The 22,209-nt window shown below is 40.8% G+C and overlaps 1 protein-coding gene and 1 long non-coding RNA gene across 2 annotated transcripts; one reads left to right on the top strand and one right to left on the bottom strand.

Annotated features, from left to right (window-relative positions):
- The first annotated feature begins 331 nt into the window (after positions 1-331).
- Positions 332-9,014, top strand: dpysl2a (dihydropyrimidinase like 2a). Its single transcript, XM_085368050.1, has 14 exons — positions 332-581; positions 3,004-3,092; positions 3,180-3,364; positions 3,536-3,700; positions 3,992-4,053; positions 4,187-4,267; positions 4,349-4,417; positions 4,509-4,629; positions 4,724-4,880; positions 5,141-5,282; positions 5,410-5,580; positions 8,387-8,566; positions 8,653-8,839; positions 8,923-9,014. The coding sequence occupies exons 1-14, from the start codon at positions 540-542 to the stop codon at positions 9,012-9,014; spliced, it is 1,743 nt and encodes a 580-aa protein (XP_085224176.1). The 5' UTR covers positions 332-539.
- A 6,956-nt stretch (positions 9,015-15,970) lies between these two features.
- LOC146621007 (uncharacterized) lies at positions 15,971-17,971 on the bottom strand. The gene is made up of 4 exons (XR_014906644.1): positions 17,779-17,971; positions 17,016-17,081; positions 16,510-16,665; positions 15,971-16,057 (listed from the first exon to the last, which is right to left on the bottom strand). It is a non-coding gene; the product is annotated as an uncharacterized LOC146621007 (long non-coding RNA).
- Between the last annotated feature and the right edge of the window lie 4,238 nt (positions 17,972-22,209).

Here is a 22,209-nt window from a genome sequence, read left to right as displayed (position 1 = left end):
ATGCTGTTGTGAGAAGAGTAGCCTTTCATATGAGCAGTTGTATAAACTGTTCAACTTCTAGATCAGGAGATTAATCTTTTTGTTAAAGTACTCCTTTTATCCCCTGACGTGTCCGTCTGATCTAACAGGTTGTGCAAAACATATTTCGCCTCCAAACTGCATGTATCACATCAGGACAGAAACATGGAGCTAAAGCAGAGCAGGGCGGGGCAGTGCGCATGCGCCGTTCCTCATTGTGGCCCTCCTCTCCTTCGAGCTCGTCTGGGTTTCAGGGACCCGTTATAGGAGTGAATCAAGGTCTACGAGTGCGAGACAGAGGTACAACTTGTCGTTTTAGGCTGCTGTTTTTAGGCCGCACGCTGCGAACTTGACTTCATATATAGAGACATTTTCAGACAGAGGCATTGTTCTCTCAGGGCGTCGACTGGCCAACAAGCGGAGCATCCATTCATCCTTTCATTGGTAGCTGAGGTTTTCCAGTCTCGCTAGCTAGCGTTAGCCAAGAGGCAGGGGGCACCCGTGTCGGAGAGAGCTTCAAAATGTCGGGGTACCAAGGAAAGAAGAACATCCCACGAATTACAGTGAGTTTTGTTTCATTTTATCATATCTGTCCTGCAGTGGAGGTGTATAAAGGGTGTATAAAGGGTACGGTGAGCTTCACAGTTTAGACCAAAAGCTAGCCAGCGCTTATCCATCCATTTACACTGACGCTGTCAACAGCAGCAGCAGCAGCCCAGCTCCACATACCGACAGCCTGGGATGGTAACCAGCTAGTGTGCAAGCCTTTTAACAATTCCTCATTTGAAATCTGGGTCTTACAATTTTTTCTCTGTAATGAATACTCAGATCAGGTCATTTAGCTGCCATTATTAGCCCTTATTCTCTCAGAGCATCCTCAGCCTGAAGGGTGTAGTTAACAGGTTTAGACACAGATTCCCTCACTGTGTCGTTTTTCATCTTCCACCTTCTATCCTCCAGCATCCACCATGCCTGCCCTCTTCAGTGGACTATGTGTTTTTTTGTTGTCTTTCTTTCTTGTTTATGGATTAAAAAAAATCCTGATTCATATTCAGTCAAATATTGCTACAGATCCTGATTTGCTAATATACATTAATTTTGCTTTGATTTATGGTGCAGCTCTTCACCCAGACCACACATAATCATTAGGGGGAATGCAGCAGGCTTGCTGTGATAGTTAAAAGAAGTAAAACCTCACTCGCAAAGTAGGTCATTGCACAGCTCCCATCCAAACCCTATGCTTTCATCATGCAGCAAGAGGGCTGATTCTGCAGCATATAGACTCAGCAGCTTTATGTTTGATCACTTAATCACATCAAAATCTTTTATGTACTGGCTGTGTTTCATACAGATGGTTGTCAGGTCCTTCGCAGGTCGATCCAGGGTCATAAACACACGAGTCTGACATCCCAGACACGCCATGCAGACAGCAGCAACTCTACAGCCAGCCTTTCCCAGGCTTTCACACTCAGTACAACACCACCTATTAGTCTGGAGTGAATGAACTAGATAGTTTCACTCTGCAAAGCTTTAAACAAAATGCCAAGGTTAGTCTGAAAAGCACTAGCTGAATTTGTTCAAAGCACACTAAAGCAGGAATAATAGCAGTCCTTTGAAGAATGTGCCTTAAGAGTTTCACAGCAACTTAACCTCTGCTAGCACCATATTGAGGTGCAGTTGTTTGTCGCACAGCTTGATTTTGATTGAGGCTGTGTGTTCTTTTATAGAGTTTGGCTCTTGTATAGGTCTTTTTTAATTTTTCTTTGTAATCTCTAACTGTGTCATATCCATCAATATCCAGAATTTGTCTGTTAATAGTTGATTCATGGTTATTACACAGTAATATTAAAAGAGACATGCCAACGGCTTTTGTCTTTAATTAAAAAACAAAACACAAAACTAAGATTAGGGTCAAACAAATGCTTTTTATTTAAAACAATGACTTAAAGTTATGGTATATCCTCTGATATAGTTTTCCTTTCAGACACACCAAGGTGAAACAGAGTACCCTTTTTGTGCATTTTAAGGATGCGTTGCCAGGAGGGAAGTTCCTTAGCGCCATCTGTTGGACAAACTATGCAAACAAATAATTGAAGGGTGTTTCTTTCATCTTCTCTTTGCTTTTTAACTTTAACATATCCGTGATTCTAAATGCTGAAACGATGGATCAGCAAATAGCTAATATTTCCGATAGTTTCGATTCTGGCTACCCAATATATTTGTGTGGTAATTGTCTGATAATTGATGCATAAAAGATGAAGATGTTGCTTTTTCTTATTTTGGAGTTTATGGTAATGATCAGCATCTGATATATGATTTAGATGTTGGCACATTCATTTTGGAAGTTGAGGACTACATTTGATATTGTATGTGTATACCGCAAGCTCAGTACACTAGCTGCTGACCACTCGGGCACAGAAAGGACACAGGTTAAATGACCCACTTATGTCAGCGCAGTGGTTTGTGAGATCATGTCAGCCATGCCCTGTACACTTAATGCTTCCTGCAGTCTGTAAAGCTGGACACACTGAGTGTTTCCTGCTGTGAGTTTTGCTGCAAAACGTTTTTTTATATCTTCGGAGACCCCAGAAAGCTTTTAGGAGAAGTAGGCCAGCCTGTTATGCTTTCCTTTCATCTCATTCAGGTGGAGGTAATTGTGTCACTCAAGAGCCTGCGCTAAGAATCTTTCCCTCTCTTCAAATGATGTGTCTGTTATGCATGAATAAGTCTACTAAATTAATCCTAGTCATCATGTAGACAGGTTGAGGATTGGTATGGATCAAGCCATGCTTTGCATGAGACTTTGAGCAATCTGGGAAATATTCACAGCTTTAGCTTCGGTCACTCTTCTTTTCTAAAACTGTGTTTGTGGGTAAAAGATTTTCTGTTGAGTCATGGATCAAACTGCTGGCTGCTGGAAGTTAAAATAAAATATTTATTGCTTGGTTTAGCTAATGCTGAGAAAATGCTGTCTCATCCTTTCAGAGTGACCGCCTTCTGATCAAAGGGGCGAAGATAGTGAACGATGATCAGTCGTTTTTGGCTGATATCTACATGGAAGATGGAGTCATCAAGTAAGTCCTTCTTTTTCTGCTTTTGCTTTTTGTAACTTCATTCACTTCTTTATGCCTGATTTTTTTCTTTTTGTTTGTCTCATTGAGGCAAATTGGAGACAACCTTATTGTTCCTGGTGGAGTTAAAATCATTGAGGCTCATGGAAGAATGGTGATGCCCGGGGGTATTGACGTGCACACCCGATTCCAGATGCCTGACCGAGGCATGGTGGCTGCGGATGATTTCTACCAGGGTACCAGGGCGGCCCTGGCTGGGGGGACAACCATGATCAGTATGTGACACATCAGACAGACTTGCTCGTGTATTTTCAGCCAGTTTACACATACAGCGATGTTGTTTTGGGGATTATGACATTGCAGATGTGAATGCCATCAAGCGTATGATTTAATTTAACAGTTTGCTTGTGCACATGAAATCAGACCTGCTTGTTTGTATTCTATAGTTGACCATGTGGTGCCGGAGCCTGGCGTCAGCCTGGTTGCTGCCTTCACACAGTGGAGAGAGTGGGCTGACAGCAAGTCTTGCTGTGACTATTCTCTGCATGTGGACATCACAGAGTGGAACAAAGGCAACCAGGAAGAGATGGAGACTTTAGTGAAGGACCATGGTATGTAGTCGGAGTTGTACTCAGCTCATGTCTCCCACGTACGGCTCAAAATCTTAGACTTATCTGACTTTTTACTGGGGTGGTGAAATGTTGCCATTTCCCTGTTGTAAAAAGTGGTTCTCTGACTGCGTAGGAAAGAAAATCAACCTGCAATAACCTAAAATTTTTGCTGTGCAATTTTTTTTTTATCCTTTTGGTTTTTTTACTTCCTCCCTTCGCTTTGGGTTTTTCCCTCTTTTGCTCTCTTTATTCCACCTTTTGGCTGTTTTCTCATAAGTTTTCTTCCTTCAGGTGTCAACTCTTTCCTGGTCTATTTGGCTTATAAGGATGTTTTCCAACTTTCTGACTCTCAGGTATGCTTGGCTGCTGGGATCTCTGCTGAGTCGTCTGTCACAGCACATGTTTTGTAGGCTTTTAGATGTCTTTGGTATAAATGACCCCCACCCCCCCCAATGAGCTCGACCACTTTTCTCCATGTTCTTGTAGATCTACGAGGTGTTCAGTGTCATCAGAGATCTCGGAGCCATCGCCCAGGTTCATGCTGAGAATGGAGACATCATTGCAGAGGTAACGTAGCCCCTTATAAAGTCAGTGATGTCAAACCAGATACTTCAGTATTTGATAATAATGTTTTTGTGGATGTTTTAGGAGCAGAGACGTATTCTAGAGCTGGGGATCACAGGACCTGAAGGTCACGTGCTCAGCCGCCCCGAGGAGGTAAGACTGATGATGTCTAAGAGTGACAAGCGACAGCCTGGATATAGTGTGGAACAGAAGAATCACCTGTGTCTCACCTCATTATCCGCAGGTAGAGGCCGAGGCGGTCAATCGTGCTGTCACCATCGCCAATCAGACCAACTGTCCCCTCTACATCACCAAGGTGATGAGCAAGAGTGCTGCTGATGTCATTGCTCTGGCTAGAAAAAGGGGTAAGAAGAGAAACTTATAAAAATACTTTCTCTTTTTTTACTCTGCTTGTATTCCTGACACGTAGCGTTGACATCATCCTGTCTGCTCCTGCAGGTGCTGTGGTTTACGGAGAGCCCATCTCTGCTAGCTTGGGCACAGATGGTACTCATTACTGGAGTAAGAACTGGGCCAAGGCAGCAGCCTTTGTCACTTCTCCACCACTTAGTCCTGATCCAACCACCCCCGACTACCTCAACTCCCTGCTGTCATGGTAGGTGCTTTAAGCTAGGACATAAACAGCTGTAACGCAGTGATTTGACAGATGTTACAGCTGTGTGCTGCATTTGAATTTTCAGCTGTATCTGTAATCACATTTATTATCGAACACCTGATGACAGCAGATAATCATAACATTTCCATGAGCAGCCTTAATAAAAATGTTACATTTCAAACATTTTCGGATGAATTAATCTAAAATGGCACATTACACATCACACACATGAAGGATATCTCGCTTTGTTTCTTATGTAGCGGGGACTTGCAGGTGACCGGAAGTGCTCACTGTACTTTCCAAACTTCTCAGCGTGCGGTAGGCAAAGATAACTTCTCCCTCATCCCAGAGGGAACCAACGGCACCGAGGAGAGGATGTCCCTAATCTGGGACAAATGTGTGGTGAGCTTAATGTGACCCACTTTTCACGCATTCCAGAAAATTTGGAACATAAAGCAAAATCCCCGGCAAACCTCGCCGCATGTTTACACTCACTGAAATTAAGCGATCTGTTGTCGTGTCACTAAAGGTGACCGGAAAGATGGATGAAAACCAGTTTGTGGCAGTGACCAGCACTAACGCGGCCAAGATCTTCAACCTGTACCCCCGCAAAGGCCGCATCGCCGTGGGGTCCGATGCCGACCTTGTGTTGTGGGACCCAGACGTCACTAAGATCATCTCAGCTAAGAGCCACAACCTGGTCAGATATTTACATAGCTTGTTACGACTCTTGATTCCCAATATATTTAGTCATTTGTGTGTCTTATACATAATGTGACCTAATTCTTAAGCTCAAATGCTCTTTGCATGCTGAGCCTGGTCTGTGTTAGCAAGTGAGGTACTAATATGGTATTAACAGGCAGGAGTGACAAAAGATAGAGAATAACAAGGAATCTGAGTGAAAAATAAGCTTCAAATATATCCTCTGTTTTATTATGCAAATTTTAAATTTAAAAAATGACTTGTTGCACTGTTCACTATACTAAATGGCATCTTGTTAACTGTTTACCCCTTGAAGCCAACTTGACTTAAAGCTCTCAGCTGAGGGGTTTCTGTCATATTTCAGTTGTGCTTATAGACTGGGTGTACATCAGAAGTAACTCTTGGAAAAACCCGGAAACCACATTTTTATTGATATATACTAAAACTGTGGCAAGGACTCCAGACCATTACAGACTACAGGACCACCAAACCCTCCCCCGCATCCTCTGATGTCTCCTTCCTCAACGAGCTCAACAACTTTTATGCTCGTTTTGAGCGAGGGAACCCCACAACCACAACCAAAGCAGACGTGACGCCAGACCACCAACCTCTGACTCTCTCCCCCACCGATGTAGGAGCGGTGCTGAGCAGGATCAATGTCCACAAGGCTGCAGGTCCCGATGGCATCCCCGGGCGTGTTCTCAGAGCGTGTTCTGAGGAGCTTGCAGGAGTGCTGACAGACATATTCAACCTCTCCTTGGCCCACGCTGTGGTACCGGCCTGCTTCAAATCCACCTCCATCGTCCCGATACCCAAAAACTCCAACCCATCTTGCCTCAATGACTACCGCCCAGTAGCACTCACCCCCATCATCACTAAGTGCTTAGAGCGACTGGTCCTAGCACACTTCAAATCCTGTCTCCCCCCCACCCTGGACCCCCACCAATTCGCATACCGCCAGAACAGGAGCACAGAGGATGCAGTCTCCATCGCACTGCACTCTGTCCTCTCACACCTGGACAACAACAACACCTACGCCAGAATGCTGTTTATAGACTTCAGTTCAGCATTCAATACAATCCACCCCTCACAACTCATCAGGAAACTGACAGACCTGGGTATCAGTTCCCTCATCTGCAAATGGTTACTGGACTTCCTGACCAACCGCCCCCAACATGTCCGGCTGGATAACCGCTGCTCATCTACCATCACAATGAACACCGGTGTACCACAAGGCTGTGTGATGAGCCCTTTCCTCTACTCCCTCTTCACCCACGACTGCAGACCTGCTGATGGTTCCAACACCATCATTAAGTTTGCAGATGACACCACGGTGATTGGCCTCATCAGTGACAACGAGGAGGCCGCCTACAGGGAGGAGGTGGATCGTCTGGCTGAGTGGTGCGACACAAACAACCTGCTGCTTAACACCGAGAAGACCAAGGAGCTCATCGTGGACTACAGGAGGAATGCTGACCCACATCCACCCATCCACATTAAGGGGACGGCTGTGGAGCGTGTGAGCAGCTTCAAGTTCCTGGGAGTCCACATCTCCGAGGATCTCACCTGGACGACCAACTGCTCCAAGCTGGTCAAGAAGGCTCACCAGCGCCTCTTCTTCTTGAGGACTCTGAGGAAGAACCACCTGTCCTCAGACATCCTGGTGAACTTCTATCGCTGCACCATCGAGAGCATCCTGACCAACTGTATAACAGTCTGGTACGGGAACTGCTCTGCCTCGGACCGGAAGGCGTTGCAGAGGGTCGTGAAAACTGCCCAGCGCATCGCCGGAGCACCACTTCCTGCCATAAAAGACATCTACAGGAAGCGGTGTCTGAAAAGGGCTGGGAAAATCATCAGAGACCCCAGTCACCCATCACATGGACTCTTCACCCTCCTGCCCTCTGGGAGGCGCTACAGGAGCCTCCGGACTAAGACCACCAGGTACCGGAACAGCTTCTTCCCCACAGCTGTCAGACTCCTGAACTCTGCCTCCTGACATCTGACCCACGTTAACTCATGGACTGAACATACACACACACACACAATGGACAACTGTACCCTCAAACACACAATAATAACATGGACTGAACCACCACTCACAACCACTAGCACTTTATATAGCCTCTGTAGAAATTATCCACACCCTCACTTACCTTAACTGCACTACTGTATAGCCCTGTGTAAACAATCATTCTGTACATACGATAATTTTTAACCCTACAACTGTTTACAACTTGCATAGTTCCCATTTCTGTATAGCTGTATATCTCAGATTCCTGTAAAGTTATTTATTTCATATTCTGTATAGTTTTTCATATTTATATCCTGTCCATATCCTGTACATAGCTTGTACTCACTACAGCCTGTACATACTTATAGTTATAGAATATTCACAACATACTTCATACCGTGTACATTATAACATAATAGACCCATTTCTGTAATATACTTACATATCTATATTATTGCTAATATATATTGTAATATATCTATATCACTAAGCACTTCTGGATGGATGCAAACTGCATTTCGTTGCCCTGTACCTGTGCATGTGCAATGACAATAAAGTTGAATTCTATTCTATTCTATTCTAACTCATCATTAAGGTACAGAGGAGGTCGTCAAATGGTCGCCTTTTTGAGGGAAAGGATTAAAGCAGGCAAAAAAAAAAAAAAATCGATATGATGCAATATAAGATATCAGGGAAATTTACTTTTGCTTCTGTACCTCAGATATTTATTTAGGACTTTTAAGAGATTTCTGCTAATCTTGTAAAACCATAAAACTTCTTCGTGTTCCAGGCTGTGGAGTACAACATCTTCGAGGGGACAGAAGTGCGTGGAGGTCCTCTGGTGGTGATCAGCCAGGGCAAGATTGTGTTGGAGGAGGGCAGCCTTCACACCACGGAGGGCTGTGGGCGCTACATCAGCCGTAAACCCTTCCCGGACCACGTTTACAAGAGGATAAAAGCTCGCAGCAGGGTGAGTCCTGTGCGTGTATCTAAGGAGCAGCCACAGCTGCGGAGACCTCATTCTTATAATACGAATGACCGTGTTATTATGTTTAGCTCACAGAGCTGCGAGGAGTCCCGAGGGGTCTGTACGACGGGCCAGTTTGTGAGGTGACTGTGACTCCCAAGGTGATGTCCACAGTTTCCTCGGTGAAGACTTCCCCTGCCAAGCAGCAGCAGCAACAACAGCAGTTTACTCACCAGCCTGTGCGCAACCTTCACCAGTCTGGCTTCAGTCTGTCTGGTGAGTCAGAACACCTGCCAGTTTGCCTTTTTTCACAGCTGGCCATTTAGATTGTCTAATATTTTATTCGAAAATATTTTTAGGCGCCCAAATTGATGACAACGTTCCTCGTCGCACCACTCAACGCATCGTGGCTCCTCCCGGTGGAAAAGCTAACATCACCAGCCTCGGCTAAGCACTTTTTCTCCACATAGCCAGGGAGGGGGGTCGCAGGGCCACACGGGACCAGAGGCTGCTCTTACAAATGTCACATCACGTCCCTTTGCTGATCACCTCCGACTCCCCTATGCAGCCCACACCATTTATTAATATTCACACATACCACCACGTCACCTCATGCAAAGAAAAAAGAAAGCACTATTCCATTTCGCTTCACCGTCTCGAGATAGTTAAATACCGAGGAAGGATCAAGTGAATTGAAGCAGCTCTTTTTTTAATGCTGTTTTCACGGCCAGTTTGATTATTGATGAAATTAATTTGTTTCCATTTTTTTGTATATTTTCAGCTGCATGTGATTGTTTATTTGCCCTCTTGGCTCAATAAGCTGACCCAAAAGTCACCCCAAGGAATATTTTAGCAACAGGAACCTTTGGCGGTTGTTCTTCTTGCGCTGTTCGTTTTCCACGTATTAGAATGTTTTGGTGGTTCTCAGACATCAGCCATCTTTAGCTGAAAGCAGAGCCTCTGTTGCCACCGTTAACAATGCTGTTTCTACTGTTATGAGACTGTTTGTTCAGAAATGAGAAATTAGATAGTAGAATATTGTTTTTCAATAACACCTCAAGTCTGCAGTATTTGAATTTATGCTTGGTTTTAAGTTTAAGCCATGTATTGAGCTGAGCAATTCACCTATGTCTTCCTTTAGTGATATAGTTGCACTCTGTTTCCATTTTTTTTTTAAATATTGTCTTTTTGATGTTTTATGTTTTAACATTTTTAAGTCATTTTGGAAAACGCTGACTGCACTGAAAGGAAAAGAAAAGGGTATTTTTAGGGTTAAACCACTCATTTAGCTTCACCCCGGGGGAGAAATTGCTAGTGTTCTGCCTGAGAAACACACTCTTCCCTCATTTCTTCCTCGCGTTTTTTCCCCTCATGTTGGTTGATAGGTTGTCTGGGCGAAAAGCTTCCAATAATAGCAACACTGGATGTGGTTAAGGATATAGTCAGTCGAAGAAGCTCGATTGGAAGGTTCGCCCACAACCTCTCTGCACCTGGTGCTATAAATATATATATAAAAATATATATGACCATTGCTGTATATGTGCAGATGATGTCACAGCAGTCGTGTAAGCTTTGTAATAACAGCAGCCGGAGTCGAGTCACCAGTTACCCAGTTTTAACAGAACACGTTTTGCACCTGTAACAATCCAAATGGTTGAAACTGTATGTGAGCTTGCAACTTTTTATTTGTAACAGATTTGTCTGTATGTTTTAGGATATGTGTTGAAATACTTGCCTGCCTGTTCTGTAAAGATATTGATAGCACACTGTATCTATGAAGGCTCTTTAAAGATGTGAAACGATGAGTTGTTTTTTGAGACCTGATGAAAAAAAGAAATGCTTCTGTATGTACATGAAACCCCCCACACAGTGTGCTGATGATGTGTCCACTGTTCTCGGTGTTAGTGTTGTGAATGAATTACCGGGTATATCGTTTTCCTTTCTCTCTATCTATCTGCCTGACGTTGTCAACACCAGATTCACTCAAGCTAGTAACCGTATCGGTCACACAGCGTTGTGCAGCCATACTGTAAACACTGGATTTTTCCCCCCTCCTCATTGCCTTGTCAAAGTGTAGGTTTTGTATGCCAAGCTATAATGTGAAGTGATTTACATTTGGGAAACTTTCTTGATAATGGTCATTGGGTTGTAATGTTGAGCACTGTTGTTTGCCCTTCTCCACCTAGTGTGATACTACTGCTCATGTATGTTTTGTAGGATACCAGAGTTTGGGAGGAAATCATCGATCCTGTCAGCATTTGGTTGTGTTGACTTCAGTGGATTAAAATAATAAAAATAAAACCTGTGGTACTGACTTCTTTCTTTTTTCTAATAAATAAAAGATGTTTTGACACCAGGAAAATACAAAACACACTGTTGTGTAGACCAAGTCCTTGGGACCCTCATGGTTCAAAAAGTGTTTTGATCATAGTTACAGTCTTGGATAATTATCCAAGAATTATTTGAGATTCTTGAGTTCAGACATTTAATTCCACTCTCCCAGTGATTTAAAGAATATGAGCTTTCAATATTCATTCAGATGTTTTCTAGAATGGGGTTAATTTTCTTCTGTCATTAGACAGTTTTTCTTATGTACATTTTCAACATGTTCAGCTAGTTTGTTCTTCTGTGTGAATTTCAGTTCTGCACTTTGGCTGTCAGTGTCATGCGCCGTGGTGCGCGGGCACGAAAGGATCCAGGCGCAGACTCCGAGCTAACAAAAAGACACTTTATTAAAACAACGAAAGGCGACCCGGGGAAAGTAGAGAGCAAAACAGAAACTAAAAATCCGGGGAAACAATGACACGAGGAAGCCGGGATCGGGACGGCGGGGGGCTGCAATAGAAAGGGGAGATGATTACTAGGGAGCCAGGAAGCGGGGAGAACATATCAGGACTGAGTTAGAGTAGGGGCTTACGATAGAACGGAACCGTGGGAGCTCGGGAGGGAAGTGTGGCAGTCCGTGGGGGCAGGAAGTCCGTGGAATGGCGAGTGGGCCAGGTGAGCGCCGCGAGATCCAGTTGAGCCGGAGGACAGGCAGGTAGCAGACGCCGAGTAGAAATCTGGACAGAAGTAGGCAGGTTAAACAAAGTTCCAAGCAGAAGAGAATGCACACTTTTCGTGGAAGTCTGGTTACCACTGTGGGGATGACTACGGACTGGCGTGGAGCATCCGTCAGCGCCGGATTAAGTGGATCTCCGTGTAATCACCGGGATGGAGAGCAGGTGTGCTAGTGATGGCCCAGCCCGGGGGTGTGGCTACCCGAGCATCACGCATTCCACAGACCATGACAGTCAGGTGAATGACTCGGTGTATTTCACATCATTAAACATTGTTTTCCAAAGATTCAGCAATTATAAAAATTCAGCTCAAACCATTCAGCTATTAGCATTTACACTGCATTTTCTACAGGAAATGCATTCTCTAGTGTTATTTACCAGTTTCACTTACTGTTGTTGACATGTTAAGAGTTAAGTTGAAATTCTATTATAAATATTAACATCAGTATGTTATGTTAACAACACTTGTGAAGGTATTTAGAGAACCGTAAGAGACTCTTATAAACATCTGAAAGAAAATCATCTTTAATCATAGATGGAGACTTGTGCAAAAAATATTATTTTTAATTAATTATATTTTTTAATTTGATTTCAGTTTCTCTGTCAGTCAGTTTCTTTCGGTCTGACACAGCAACTGCACAGAATTTTTAATTTTTGGAAGAAGCCTTTTTTTGTCTTCTGTTTGATTTTAAGGTCTTCAGACTCCTCTGTCTCAGCTGTCTCAGACATGGATGCAGTTTCAGCAGAAAGTTCCTCACAGGGAACATTAGGCACTGGCAAACTTTCAGAAAGGAGTTCCTCACTGGGAAGAACATTCAACACTGGCACATTTTCAGAGGGAAGTTTATCAACTGGTGGAACATCGGGCGTTGAAGGACTGTCTGAAGGAGGTTCTTCATTTGGAAGACCATCAAACATTGGAAGACTTGAAGGGGGCTTAAAGATATTGGATACGTGATTCTTTGCTACACCAGCAATCGTCTTGAGCAGCACTGGTGCAAAGTTTGCAATGTTGTTAAGTAGAACTTCCTGGTTCTTGTCTTTAAGAATTTAAACGGAATCGTTCATCATGCTGAGGAGTTTAAGTGTTCTGTAGAATAAGGCTATTTAAATATCTTTTAAACATATTTAAAGCACCACAGAAATATTTCAAGACTGTAGCTGGACTGTTAATTGTATGTCAGATGTGACCCACTGAAATTAAGGAGGTATAGCCTCTGGAAATTTAAGGAGCATCCGGGCTATGTCCCTTATTTTATTAATATTGTTCACTGCCCATACCTGAAACAGAAAACACATTTACAGTGCAGTTTTGTTCAGAGGTTATGTAAAAAAAGAAATCTCCAAATTACTTGTGAGTGTTCTAGACTTACCAGTTTCAGAAGAGGTTTGGCGTCGTCTCCTTCAAAGTCTTTTAATTCAAACTCCCAAAGCCTTCAAAAGAAAACAAAAAAGAGGTTTTCTGTCAGCATTTACGCTTCATCGCAAACAGACTTTCAGGTTTCACAGTAACTTAATCTCCTGTTTTAATTTTTATGTTTTTTCCCGACTATAAAATTACACCATGTGTTTAAAAAAAAAGCATAAATAAAACCTGGCTGCTCGTTTGATCACCGAGGACTCCAGCTGTGTGGCTCAAGTACACTCAAAAAAATGAAACGTTGACTTTAATTAAAATTATTTTGTCAACAGGTTCCACGAAATTGAATTATGTTAGTTTAAAGCAAAAATCTTTAGTTCATCTAATTTAAAAAAACTACTTAAGATTAACAAGACATATTTAAGACTAACTAAATCAAGTTATGTTGTATGAACATAGATGATATATTTTCAGGTTAGATAGTTTAGATTAGTTACTTCAACACATTTCTTATTTGTGGCAGTAAAATGTTAAATTTAAGTTAGATTAATTCAAATATTATATTTTCAGCCACCTTGTGCTTTATTAATTAGTTTTACATAAATCTATTTTGTCAACAGGTTCCACACAAATGAATTAAGTACATCCAACTTATTTTTTAAAATTTATTTTATTGCCAACACATTCAGTGAGCATTTGTGTAAACCCAGTCCAAAATAAAACACAACAGCTCATTAGGGTTAGTAATTAACAGTATGTAGACAGATGCAACATCAAGACTTTAAATTAAATGTCTGTATCTACCAGAAATAGAAGAAAAAAAAAAAACGCATTGAAGATCACATAACACATTGATAAGATGACACTTGAGTTATGCACATGTGATGCTAGTAAGGTCTGTGAGTGTTTTTTTCTTTTAGTGTCTAAAATGGATAGCAAAGTTGCTATTTGCAATGATTGCTTAGGGTCAGTCCAGTAACACAATGCCAATGAAGTGCTTTCCTTTAACAATGCAAAGTGAAGTGTCCACCTCAACAGCCACAATTTAAAAAAAAAAAAAAAAAAAAAGTAACAACAACAACAACAACAACAACAATAATAATAATAATAATAATAATAATAAATAGTCCACTGATATTAGCAATCAAAGAAAATTACATCACCATCCCAAATAAAACTTTAACAAAACATGCCAACATTATGGTCTAACAATAAAACAGCTTGTCAGCGTTCAGTTTTTTTGCAACAGCACAGCAGTAACCATTTAACACTCGCCACTGTCAACATTTATTTTACCAGTGTTTGGGCAAAAAACTTCAGATGTAAACATTTTAACATGGAAACAATTGTTCGTCTTTAAAAGTCCACAAAATATACATTCATCCTGCATTCCCAACTTGGATGATCTGATATCCTCGTGTTGGTGTTGTTCCCAGACCATCATGAAAATGTTGTTCCAGGTTCAACATTGCAAGTGACCAATCACATTGTTGTGACGTTATTCTATTCCAAGCCATTCGTGCATTTATGAAATTCCAATGTTGCAAGGACAATATCAATTCTGCTTACTGTTTATTAAAGGGTTACGGTTAGGGTTAGGGTCAGTTGATCGGCGGACAGAGGCGGTTTCACGCAGCTTAAGTACAGTTTTTTGTTTTACGCCGGTTTTTCCCGAAGTCGCAAAAGTATGACGTCACAACATTCTGATTGGTCACTTGCAATGTTGAACCTGGAACAACATTTAGTATGATGATCTGGGAACAACACCAACACGAGGATATCAGATCAACCTCCTAACTTACCCTTAATTTTAGTATGTATTGCAATTACCTTTACAATGCACACAATGTAACACAAACTGAATATGAACATATTTCCACCTCATAACAATATGCCTTGAACGCTAATATACACACCACCCTTCAACATTTCTGGTGCAGTATCATCTCTCAATTAAATCCTTTAAATCTCAATACTTTTGATTGTCTCTTAGCTTTCAGTCTTGAGGTTAACTGAGATTCAGTGCATATATCCCACCCATTAAGAGTGCACATGCAGAGGCCAGGTCTTCCAGGTCATGCAGGACACAGTAGATGGTTATACCCACTGTAGGGTAATTTCCAATAAACCAAGTTCAAAAAAGAAGAGTCTATGGCTGACGCGTGTTCCTGGTTTCCAAAAGAAATGCTTCCAGTTGCATTATGATTTGAAGACTGTTTATTTATTACAAACGGAAGATGTAACAATGAACTCCTTCCTAAAAAGCATGAAAGTTCCAAAAAATAGCAGTTATCCAGAACTAGCTGTGCACACAGTCAGAAAACCGTGAGACTCCTAACCTCTCTGTCCATGCTCCTCCCCTTCCCTCTCACACAGGGTTTCATGCTACTATTGCACTTACATAATTAAAGTGAGAGGTACCCCCTTTTAGGTTCCAATCCCAAAACAGTGACTTAAAATTACTTTATGTAAACACATATATTTTCACATTTATTAATCCTGAAAAGATGACTTATGTAATGAATCTATGAATTATAAAACAAACATGAACTCAATCGTAAATAAAAATATAAAGCAGACGTCTGGCGCTTACACCCACATCGGCTGGAGGAGTGCTGGCATCAGCTCTTTCGATGGTAAAGATAGCAAGGGTAATTTGTTCCAGCTCCCTCTGAACAGCTGTAGCTTAGACACAAAAACATAGAAAAATGGCATCCAGTTTTAAAAAAAGAAAGAAAAAGGGCCAAAGCTACCCTTTAATGACGTAAACACAATATTAGGAACATGCACCCCAGTGCGCCACTATTTTAGACTACAGATTCAACGATAAATATAAATAGTTTGGGTATACAAGAAGATTTCCCAAAACATTTAAACAGGTTCCATGCAAATTACAACAACAACAACATTACAACATGCAACAACATTAGTTATTCAAAATTTGGTTTAATACAGATAAAAAACTAAACTAAAATTACCAACCAATTATTCTTTGAAGAGGATGCTTGGGTCTTCATTCAGGTAAAAAGGTAGTGCCCTGAGGACACACTCCCTCCCCTTTTCAATGGTTTCCTTCTGTAGAGAGTGGCAGAGATACAGGAAGAGAAAACAGATATACTTTAGGATGACAGAAACTCACATTATACGCAAAATGAATGACATATCCACTGCACAGATAGACATGTACACAAGACCAACTAATCATCACATGGACATGAATAGTTAACCTGTTGGGCAGGGTTTCCACCACATTAGATATGTCCATAATGGAGGTAAAGACAAACTAATACATCATCTTTTTTGCATTCAAAACATAACATAAAAACATTCACTTCTGGTTTAACCTAAATCAAGGGATCAGATTTTACATATGTTTAGGTAATTTAAATTTTCCAACGTTTTGAGTACCAAACTTTGTCTTGCTTAATATAAATGTAAGTGCACTGTGCAGCTACCATACACTAGCTGTTTAAATTTGAAAATGATCTTATTAGCCATAATATTTTGCTACCAACAGAATAACGCACCTGTGTGGCTGGGGCCAAAGTTTGTCTAATTTTCTTCCCTGCAACGCCTCCTTTTTTCTTGAAGACTTTTATGAGCTGGTCAGTGTATTGGTCAAGTTGTGTAAAAAGCCTTGGAACATGTGCAGCAGTAGTAATCCTCACATATTCTGCTTCCACCTGAAAATATGTCAACAAACACAACATACTGTACTGTAAATATACATACTATATGTACACATATACAAACTAAAACTAATGTAGTAAGACCTCATTAAAGCTATAATTTTAACACAAACATTTACACAAAATGCTAATGGAGCCATTACAGCTTTTATTGTTATTTATCAAGTTCCAAAAAATATTGATCACAGCTGATCTGAAAAGAATTTCATGCCTCAGGCCCTTGAACTGCAACCTTTACCATGGTTCAGATGTGGAGAAGAAATAACAGGGGCATGGGATGGGTCACAAAAGAAAACTTAACTTATAAAACAGTTTTGTTTTTAAAAGTATAACAGTTCACATACCACATACAAGCTCAGCAATACCACATACACCACATCAGTATAGGAGGGAGCAGGTAAAGGCAGGATCTGAGATTTATAAAGAAAAAAAAAATTAATTCCTTAATTTCAAGAAGCAAATTATTGTTTGAATTACAACTAAATAAAATACTACTCAGAAGAAAAGCAAGAGATTGACACTGCCAGGTGCTAACTTTCTATAGAAGCAATTATCACCAGGTCTGTCGACCTCCATTGTCTGTCCACTCATATGTCTTGAATAATTTTATTAAAAAAATTAAGTGTGTACTTTCACAAACTGTAATTTATAACTACATTGATATGTATAACTCCGCTAGGAAACATGCTGTATTTACAGACCATTTTTACATAATACAGATTACTGATAGAGCAGAACAATGGTGTCACAGTGGCTTTCGCCCTTGACTTTTTGGATTTTAAATGTCACTTTATGCTATCCTTGCTATCCTATTCGATATTTCCGACTCTCGGATTACAGAAAAGGAATCCCAAGAAAGCAAATGGAAAAATAACCCCTTGAAAGAATAACCCCATGAACCCCTGTAGCTAATCCCTTAATAAAACAAAAAACAATAAAAATGTTTCTTACACAGTCCACAAAATAAGCATGTCCAGGACCCAGTAAAACTAATGTAAAACAAGCACACGCAAACGATATAACATGTCTTGTAAGACAAACGCAAAATATAACCATGCTGGACATATAGATACTACACAACATAGTCAAAGAAAAAAGTGGTCTTACCTCTCAAAGAAACAGCAGCTTGGCGCCAAAACAGCCTTTTTCAGTTAAATTTGAAGTCTTGCGCATGAGCAGGCACAAGCCGTGAAACCTTCTTGTTCTGCGCGGTTTCATTACAACTGTTTTTGCATTACTGCCACCTTGTGGATATACAAGGTATATCGATCCTAATTGACTTAACTTAAATGTTATGCGATCAAGTAACACATTAGTATTATGTACGTTGAATAATAGACACAATTACGTAGACTTGATTAGAAAAACATATGTTAACTTAACAAAAACATATATTTTAAGTAAAATGAAAATAAATAATTAATATACACTGAACAATCCACCTCATTCATTTTTTTGAGTGTAGTGTTTATCTTTTGGGAAAATCAGGCCGGTGTAATTTAGGTGACTTTCACAACGTCTCACACACTCATCTGTGTTTTCCAGCCATCTTTGTCATAGTTTAACAGCATAATCAGATATGATGTTATATGGTAATAAAATAGCTCATGCAGTGAATAAGGGGTAACACCCTGATAAGCAATGCTTCACTTACTCTTAGTTAGGGTGTCGTTGATTCGAAAGCTGCACAGCACTTTGTCAACATTTCGGGCGGGAAGGAATCCACTTCCTCTCACCACCACTTGGAAGGACTCTGACAAGGCGAAGAGAAACACATTATGTCACCTCATCTATAAAATATTATTGAAAATAAATGAAGTTATTTCATCTTCTTTGGTCCAAAGTAATCCCAAGCAGCAGTTTACATACACTCGTGTTGAGCATGAATGTCGTGGCAATTTGGAGCTTTTAATAATTTCTTTCAACAGTTCTTTTTCCAGGGGAAATTAGTTTAAAACAAGAACTGGGTGTGCAAGTTGGATTTTCTCTAATCCACACAGGGTCAAGTGTGGATTCCCCTCAGATGAGAGGAAAATGGCGTTCAGGAAAATCCAACAGTTCCATGAACTAGAAACCACACGACAAAAATTCCCTTCACTGTCCCAGTAAAGGGAATTTCACATCGCTTATTATTATTTAAGATGTAATGAAAACATTGCGTCACTTACCCATTTTCCCTGGGTGATGACATCATAAAAAATGATGTCATCCCCCATTTGTCCAATGCTATTCGGCCTCTCTGCATGTCCAGACTTCTCAACCTGAGTTGTCCCTCTGAGATATTCTGTCTAATCTCGACCATCCTGGTTGCTCTGACTTTGCCTCATGTCTTTTTGTCAGTGTTACCATCTCCAATCCATACATCACTACCATCTTGTAAACCTTTCCTTTCACTCTTTCTGCTATCCTTCTGTCACAAATCTTCTGTAGTGCTCTTTCTCAGCGTGAAGCCATGCTGCTGCTCGCTAATTGTCACATTTTTCCCATATCTCCACAGTACGGCTCATCAGCTTTATCCCTCTGTAGTTACTACAGCTCTGTGGAATCCAATCCACCCACCACAATAATACTAAACACCCCCAACAGTTTATCCATGCCTCAAGTATCCTGTGTTGATCTTGAAATTGTTAATTAATGACTTGCTACACTAAGAATTCTGTACATGTGTTATAATTCATCCAACTACAGCAGCCTGTATTATAACAAAATGTATTTTCATTGTTTTCATTGTCTTACATATTTGTATATATTATACAAATTATATAATATTATATTTTCCTTAAGCCTAGTAAAGACCATTTAATTTAAATACTAATGATTATAGAGCACACTATAGTTATGGGAAAACATTTGCACTGTTGCAAACAAATAGTTGCTTTGCAATTTGACAGAAAAACTGATTAAATAATAAACTCTGATTAGACTTAGCACTCAAGCTGAGGCCAAAAAACAGTGCGTGCAACGGTTCACCTGTCTCTGCTGCAGGAAATTAGATTATGAGTCACCGCTGGGTTCTGACTGACGCTATTTCGTTGTGTGGGGAATAATCGATTGAGTATTTCACATGCAAAGATGGCTGCAACTGCCTTCCTTTGCAGACGAACAGCAGGGGTCCCAACTGTGTGAGTGTCAATAAAGACTTCTAATAAAGTCAAACAGCTGGATGCAACAAAAACACCTCAGGGTAACATTTTGTCAAACTAGGATTAGGCTACAGTCACTGGTGAGTCTCATTAAACAGCCTTTCGCAGGCAGGGCTGTGCCAGCACTGGCAAATCAGGCGTCTTTAATTTAATTAATTACATTTAATTAAAAATAATTTTTTAGTTTAGTTGAGTTTTTTTTTATTATCTGGTGTCTATTGTGTCTGATGCTAAGACTAAAATATGCCTTTTGACCCAAACATTAATTCATTATGGACTGGCTTTAATCATTTATTAATATTATTTTTATTTATTTATTTATTTAACTCAGTGTGAGATTTATTTCAGCAGTGTAAGAAGACAAAAGATTGTGACACGGAGAGAGTTGGCAAACCTGCCTTACATTTGGTGTGAAAATAAACACTATCCATCTTCTGTTCATATGAATATTATTAGAATGTGACTTTGAGGGCTCTTTAATAACAGGGGTGAAATTTTCTAGATAATTAATTAATATTAATAACAATGATTTGTAATTAACGTGAATATTTCTCACTCTATTATAATTAAAAATGGTTTTTCCTTCAGCTTGTTTTTATCTTGTATACTTTTACTTAAGTAAATCTCCTGATTAAAATATCCTGAAATAAATTAACTGTAATTGATTCACTGGGACTAGTGCTTTTATATATTGTACCATCGTTTCCGGGGACTTTTTTAAGGATGTGCAACTCTGTAACAATCCTTTGCAAAAGGATCTATGTGGACGTGCATGCAGAGAGGCAGTGAGACACTAGGTGGAGCCACAGGGTTGTGGTTCTCACTCTCCTTTTATGTTCCAGCTCCTCAGTCGCTTCTTCCCACAGGGATGCTTCCAGCAAAAATGAACCGAACATGACATCTCCGTCACACTGAATGCTCACATCAGTTAAAAACTTCTGTGATCATGTAGAGTGAAGCCCCTGGCTGTTTGACAGTTGTCCAATTAGGACTTAGCATGATGAGCGCACTGATTAAACCGGAGAGGGGAATCCTTTTATGTCAACATCTTCACCCACTGATGAAAGCTTTAGAAAGGAAGAAGAAGAAGAAAAAAACACATCAGGGAGTTTACAAAGCTAAACCCTCTTGGGGAAGTGCAACCATGAGTCATCAGCAGCACTTGCTTTGCTGTCAATCCAGTGAAACAGACAGTGCTATTATAAGACCACAATCCCTCCCAGAATTGATTTGTCATGACCACAACATCATCCACAAGTAAGTGAAGGCAGTAAGCCTTACATTTATTCCCTCTTCAGGTTCAGTGATTGTAGTGATTGTCTGCACTTTTTTTCAGTTTATCAGAGCAAACGCACAATAAAGAATAGCGAAGATGGCATACCCTGGAATTTAACCCTAAATACACGGTGTTAGGCTGCTGGATAAAAACAGTGGGTGTTTCTGGTGAAACAGAGGAGAATCGCTCTTGATCTGCTCCACTCTGCGTCTGACTCCCACAACCCCTAAGTTCTAATTATAGTATTCATTGCAGCTATTGCATTTGGAAGATGGTATAACTTTATAAAGCGCTGCACACAGGTATTTTGCTGGTTGAGATTTTTCTTTATAATCCCAGGGCTCTATGGAGAGATAACAGAGGGAGATGTGAATTAGGTCGTCTGTACCATCTGTACGTTATTGCTGGAGCTGGCAGCTCTACTCCTAATGGCATCTGCGCAGGGACGCGTGATTTACAGGTTCACAGTCAATGACAGCTCGGACACAGATGAGCACTCCGGCTGCACTGCCGGGTCCCTCCCCTGGGGTTGAAAGCTGTCGACTCCCCTTTTACGACTGAACTCCAGCGTACAGAGAGGAAGACTGGCTTAAAGATGCCGAGCGCATCTCTTCCTCCTCGCACCCACAAAGAGAGTACACCATGGTGCTACAGAGTGAGCAGCAGGAGAAAACAAATCGATAGCGCTGGCAGAGGTTGTCCTTTGCCCTTTGATGCCTCTGCGTAAACAAAGACACTTTGCAGTCTGGAACTCCCACTGAACACTCACATAAGAAGAAGTACACTAGACAGCGCACACCGAAGACCTGACGAAGGCCAAAGCAAAGATCTTCTTTCTGTGTGAAATGTGGCTAAAAAAAACCCCAACAAAAACCAAAAAAAAGGACAGAAACACAAAGAGTAGAGACTGAGAGAAGAAAGCCTGAGACTGTGTGTGACTTATCATGACATCGCTAAATCTGGTAAATTTTTCTAAGAGGCTTGGAGTCGGTCAGGATTGAGGCCAGCAACCACAAGGTCAGTTAAAATTCCACTCAAGTATATTAAGACATCCATCTGGCACAGCTCAGAGGTACATGTAATTGTGGGAATGTGAATAGATGAACTAGAAATGCTGAG

This window comes from Diplotaxodon limnothrissa, linkage group LG12 (genome assembly GCF_057381915.1).
Source record: "Diplotaxodon limnothrissa isolate DT_005_m linkage group LG12, D_limnothrissa_male_GT1.1, whole genome shotgun sequence".
In the NCBI taxonomy this organism is placed as follows: domain Eukaryota; kingdom Metazoa; phylum Chordata; class Actinopteri; order Cichliformes; family Cichlidae; genus Diplotaxodon; species Diplotaxodon limnothrissa.
This window is presented reverse-complemented; position numbering and strand designations above follow the sequence as displayed.

Excerpts from the sequence above, each read along its gene's own strand:
- dpysl2a (XM_085368050.1), top strand. The coding sequence starts at position 540 with ATGTCGGGGTACCAAGGAAAGAAGAACATCCCACGAATTACA. Across the intron at positions 4,418-4,508 it reads TGCTCAGCCGCCCCGAGGAG|GTAGAGGCCGAGGCGGTCAA; the intron begins GTAAGACTGATG and ends CATTATCCGCAG. Across the intron at positions 5,581-8,386 it reads CAGCTAAGAGCCACAACCTG|GCTGTGGAGTACAACATCTT; the intron begins GTCAGATATTTA and ends TTCGTGTTCCAG.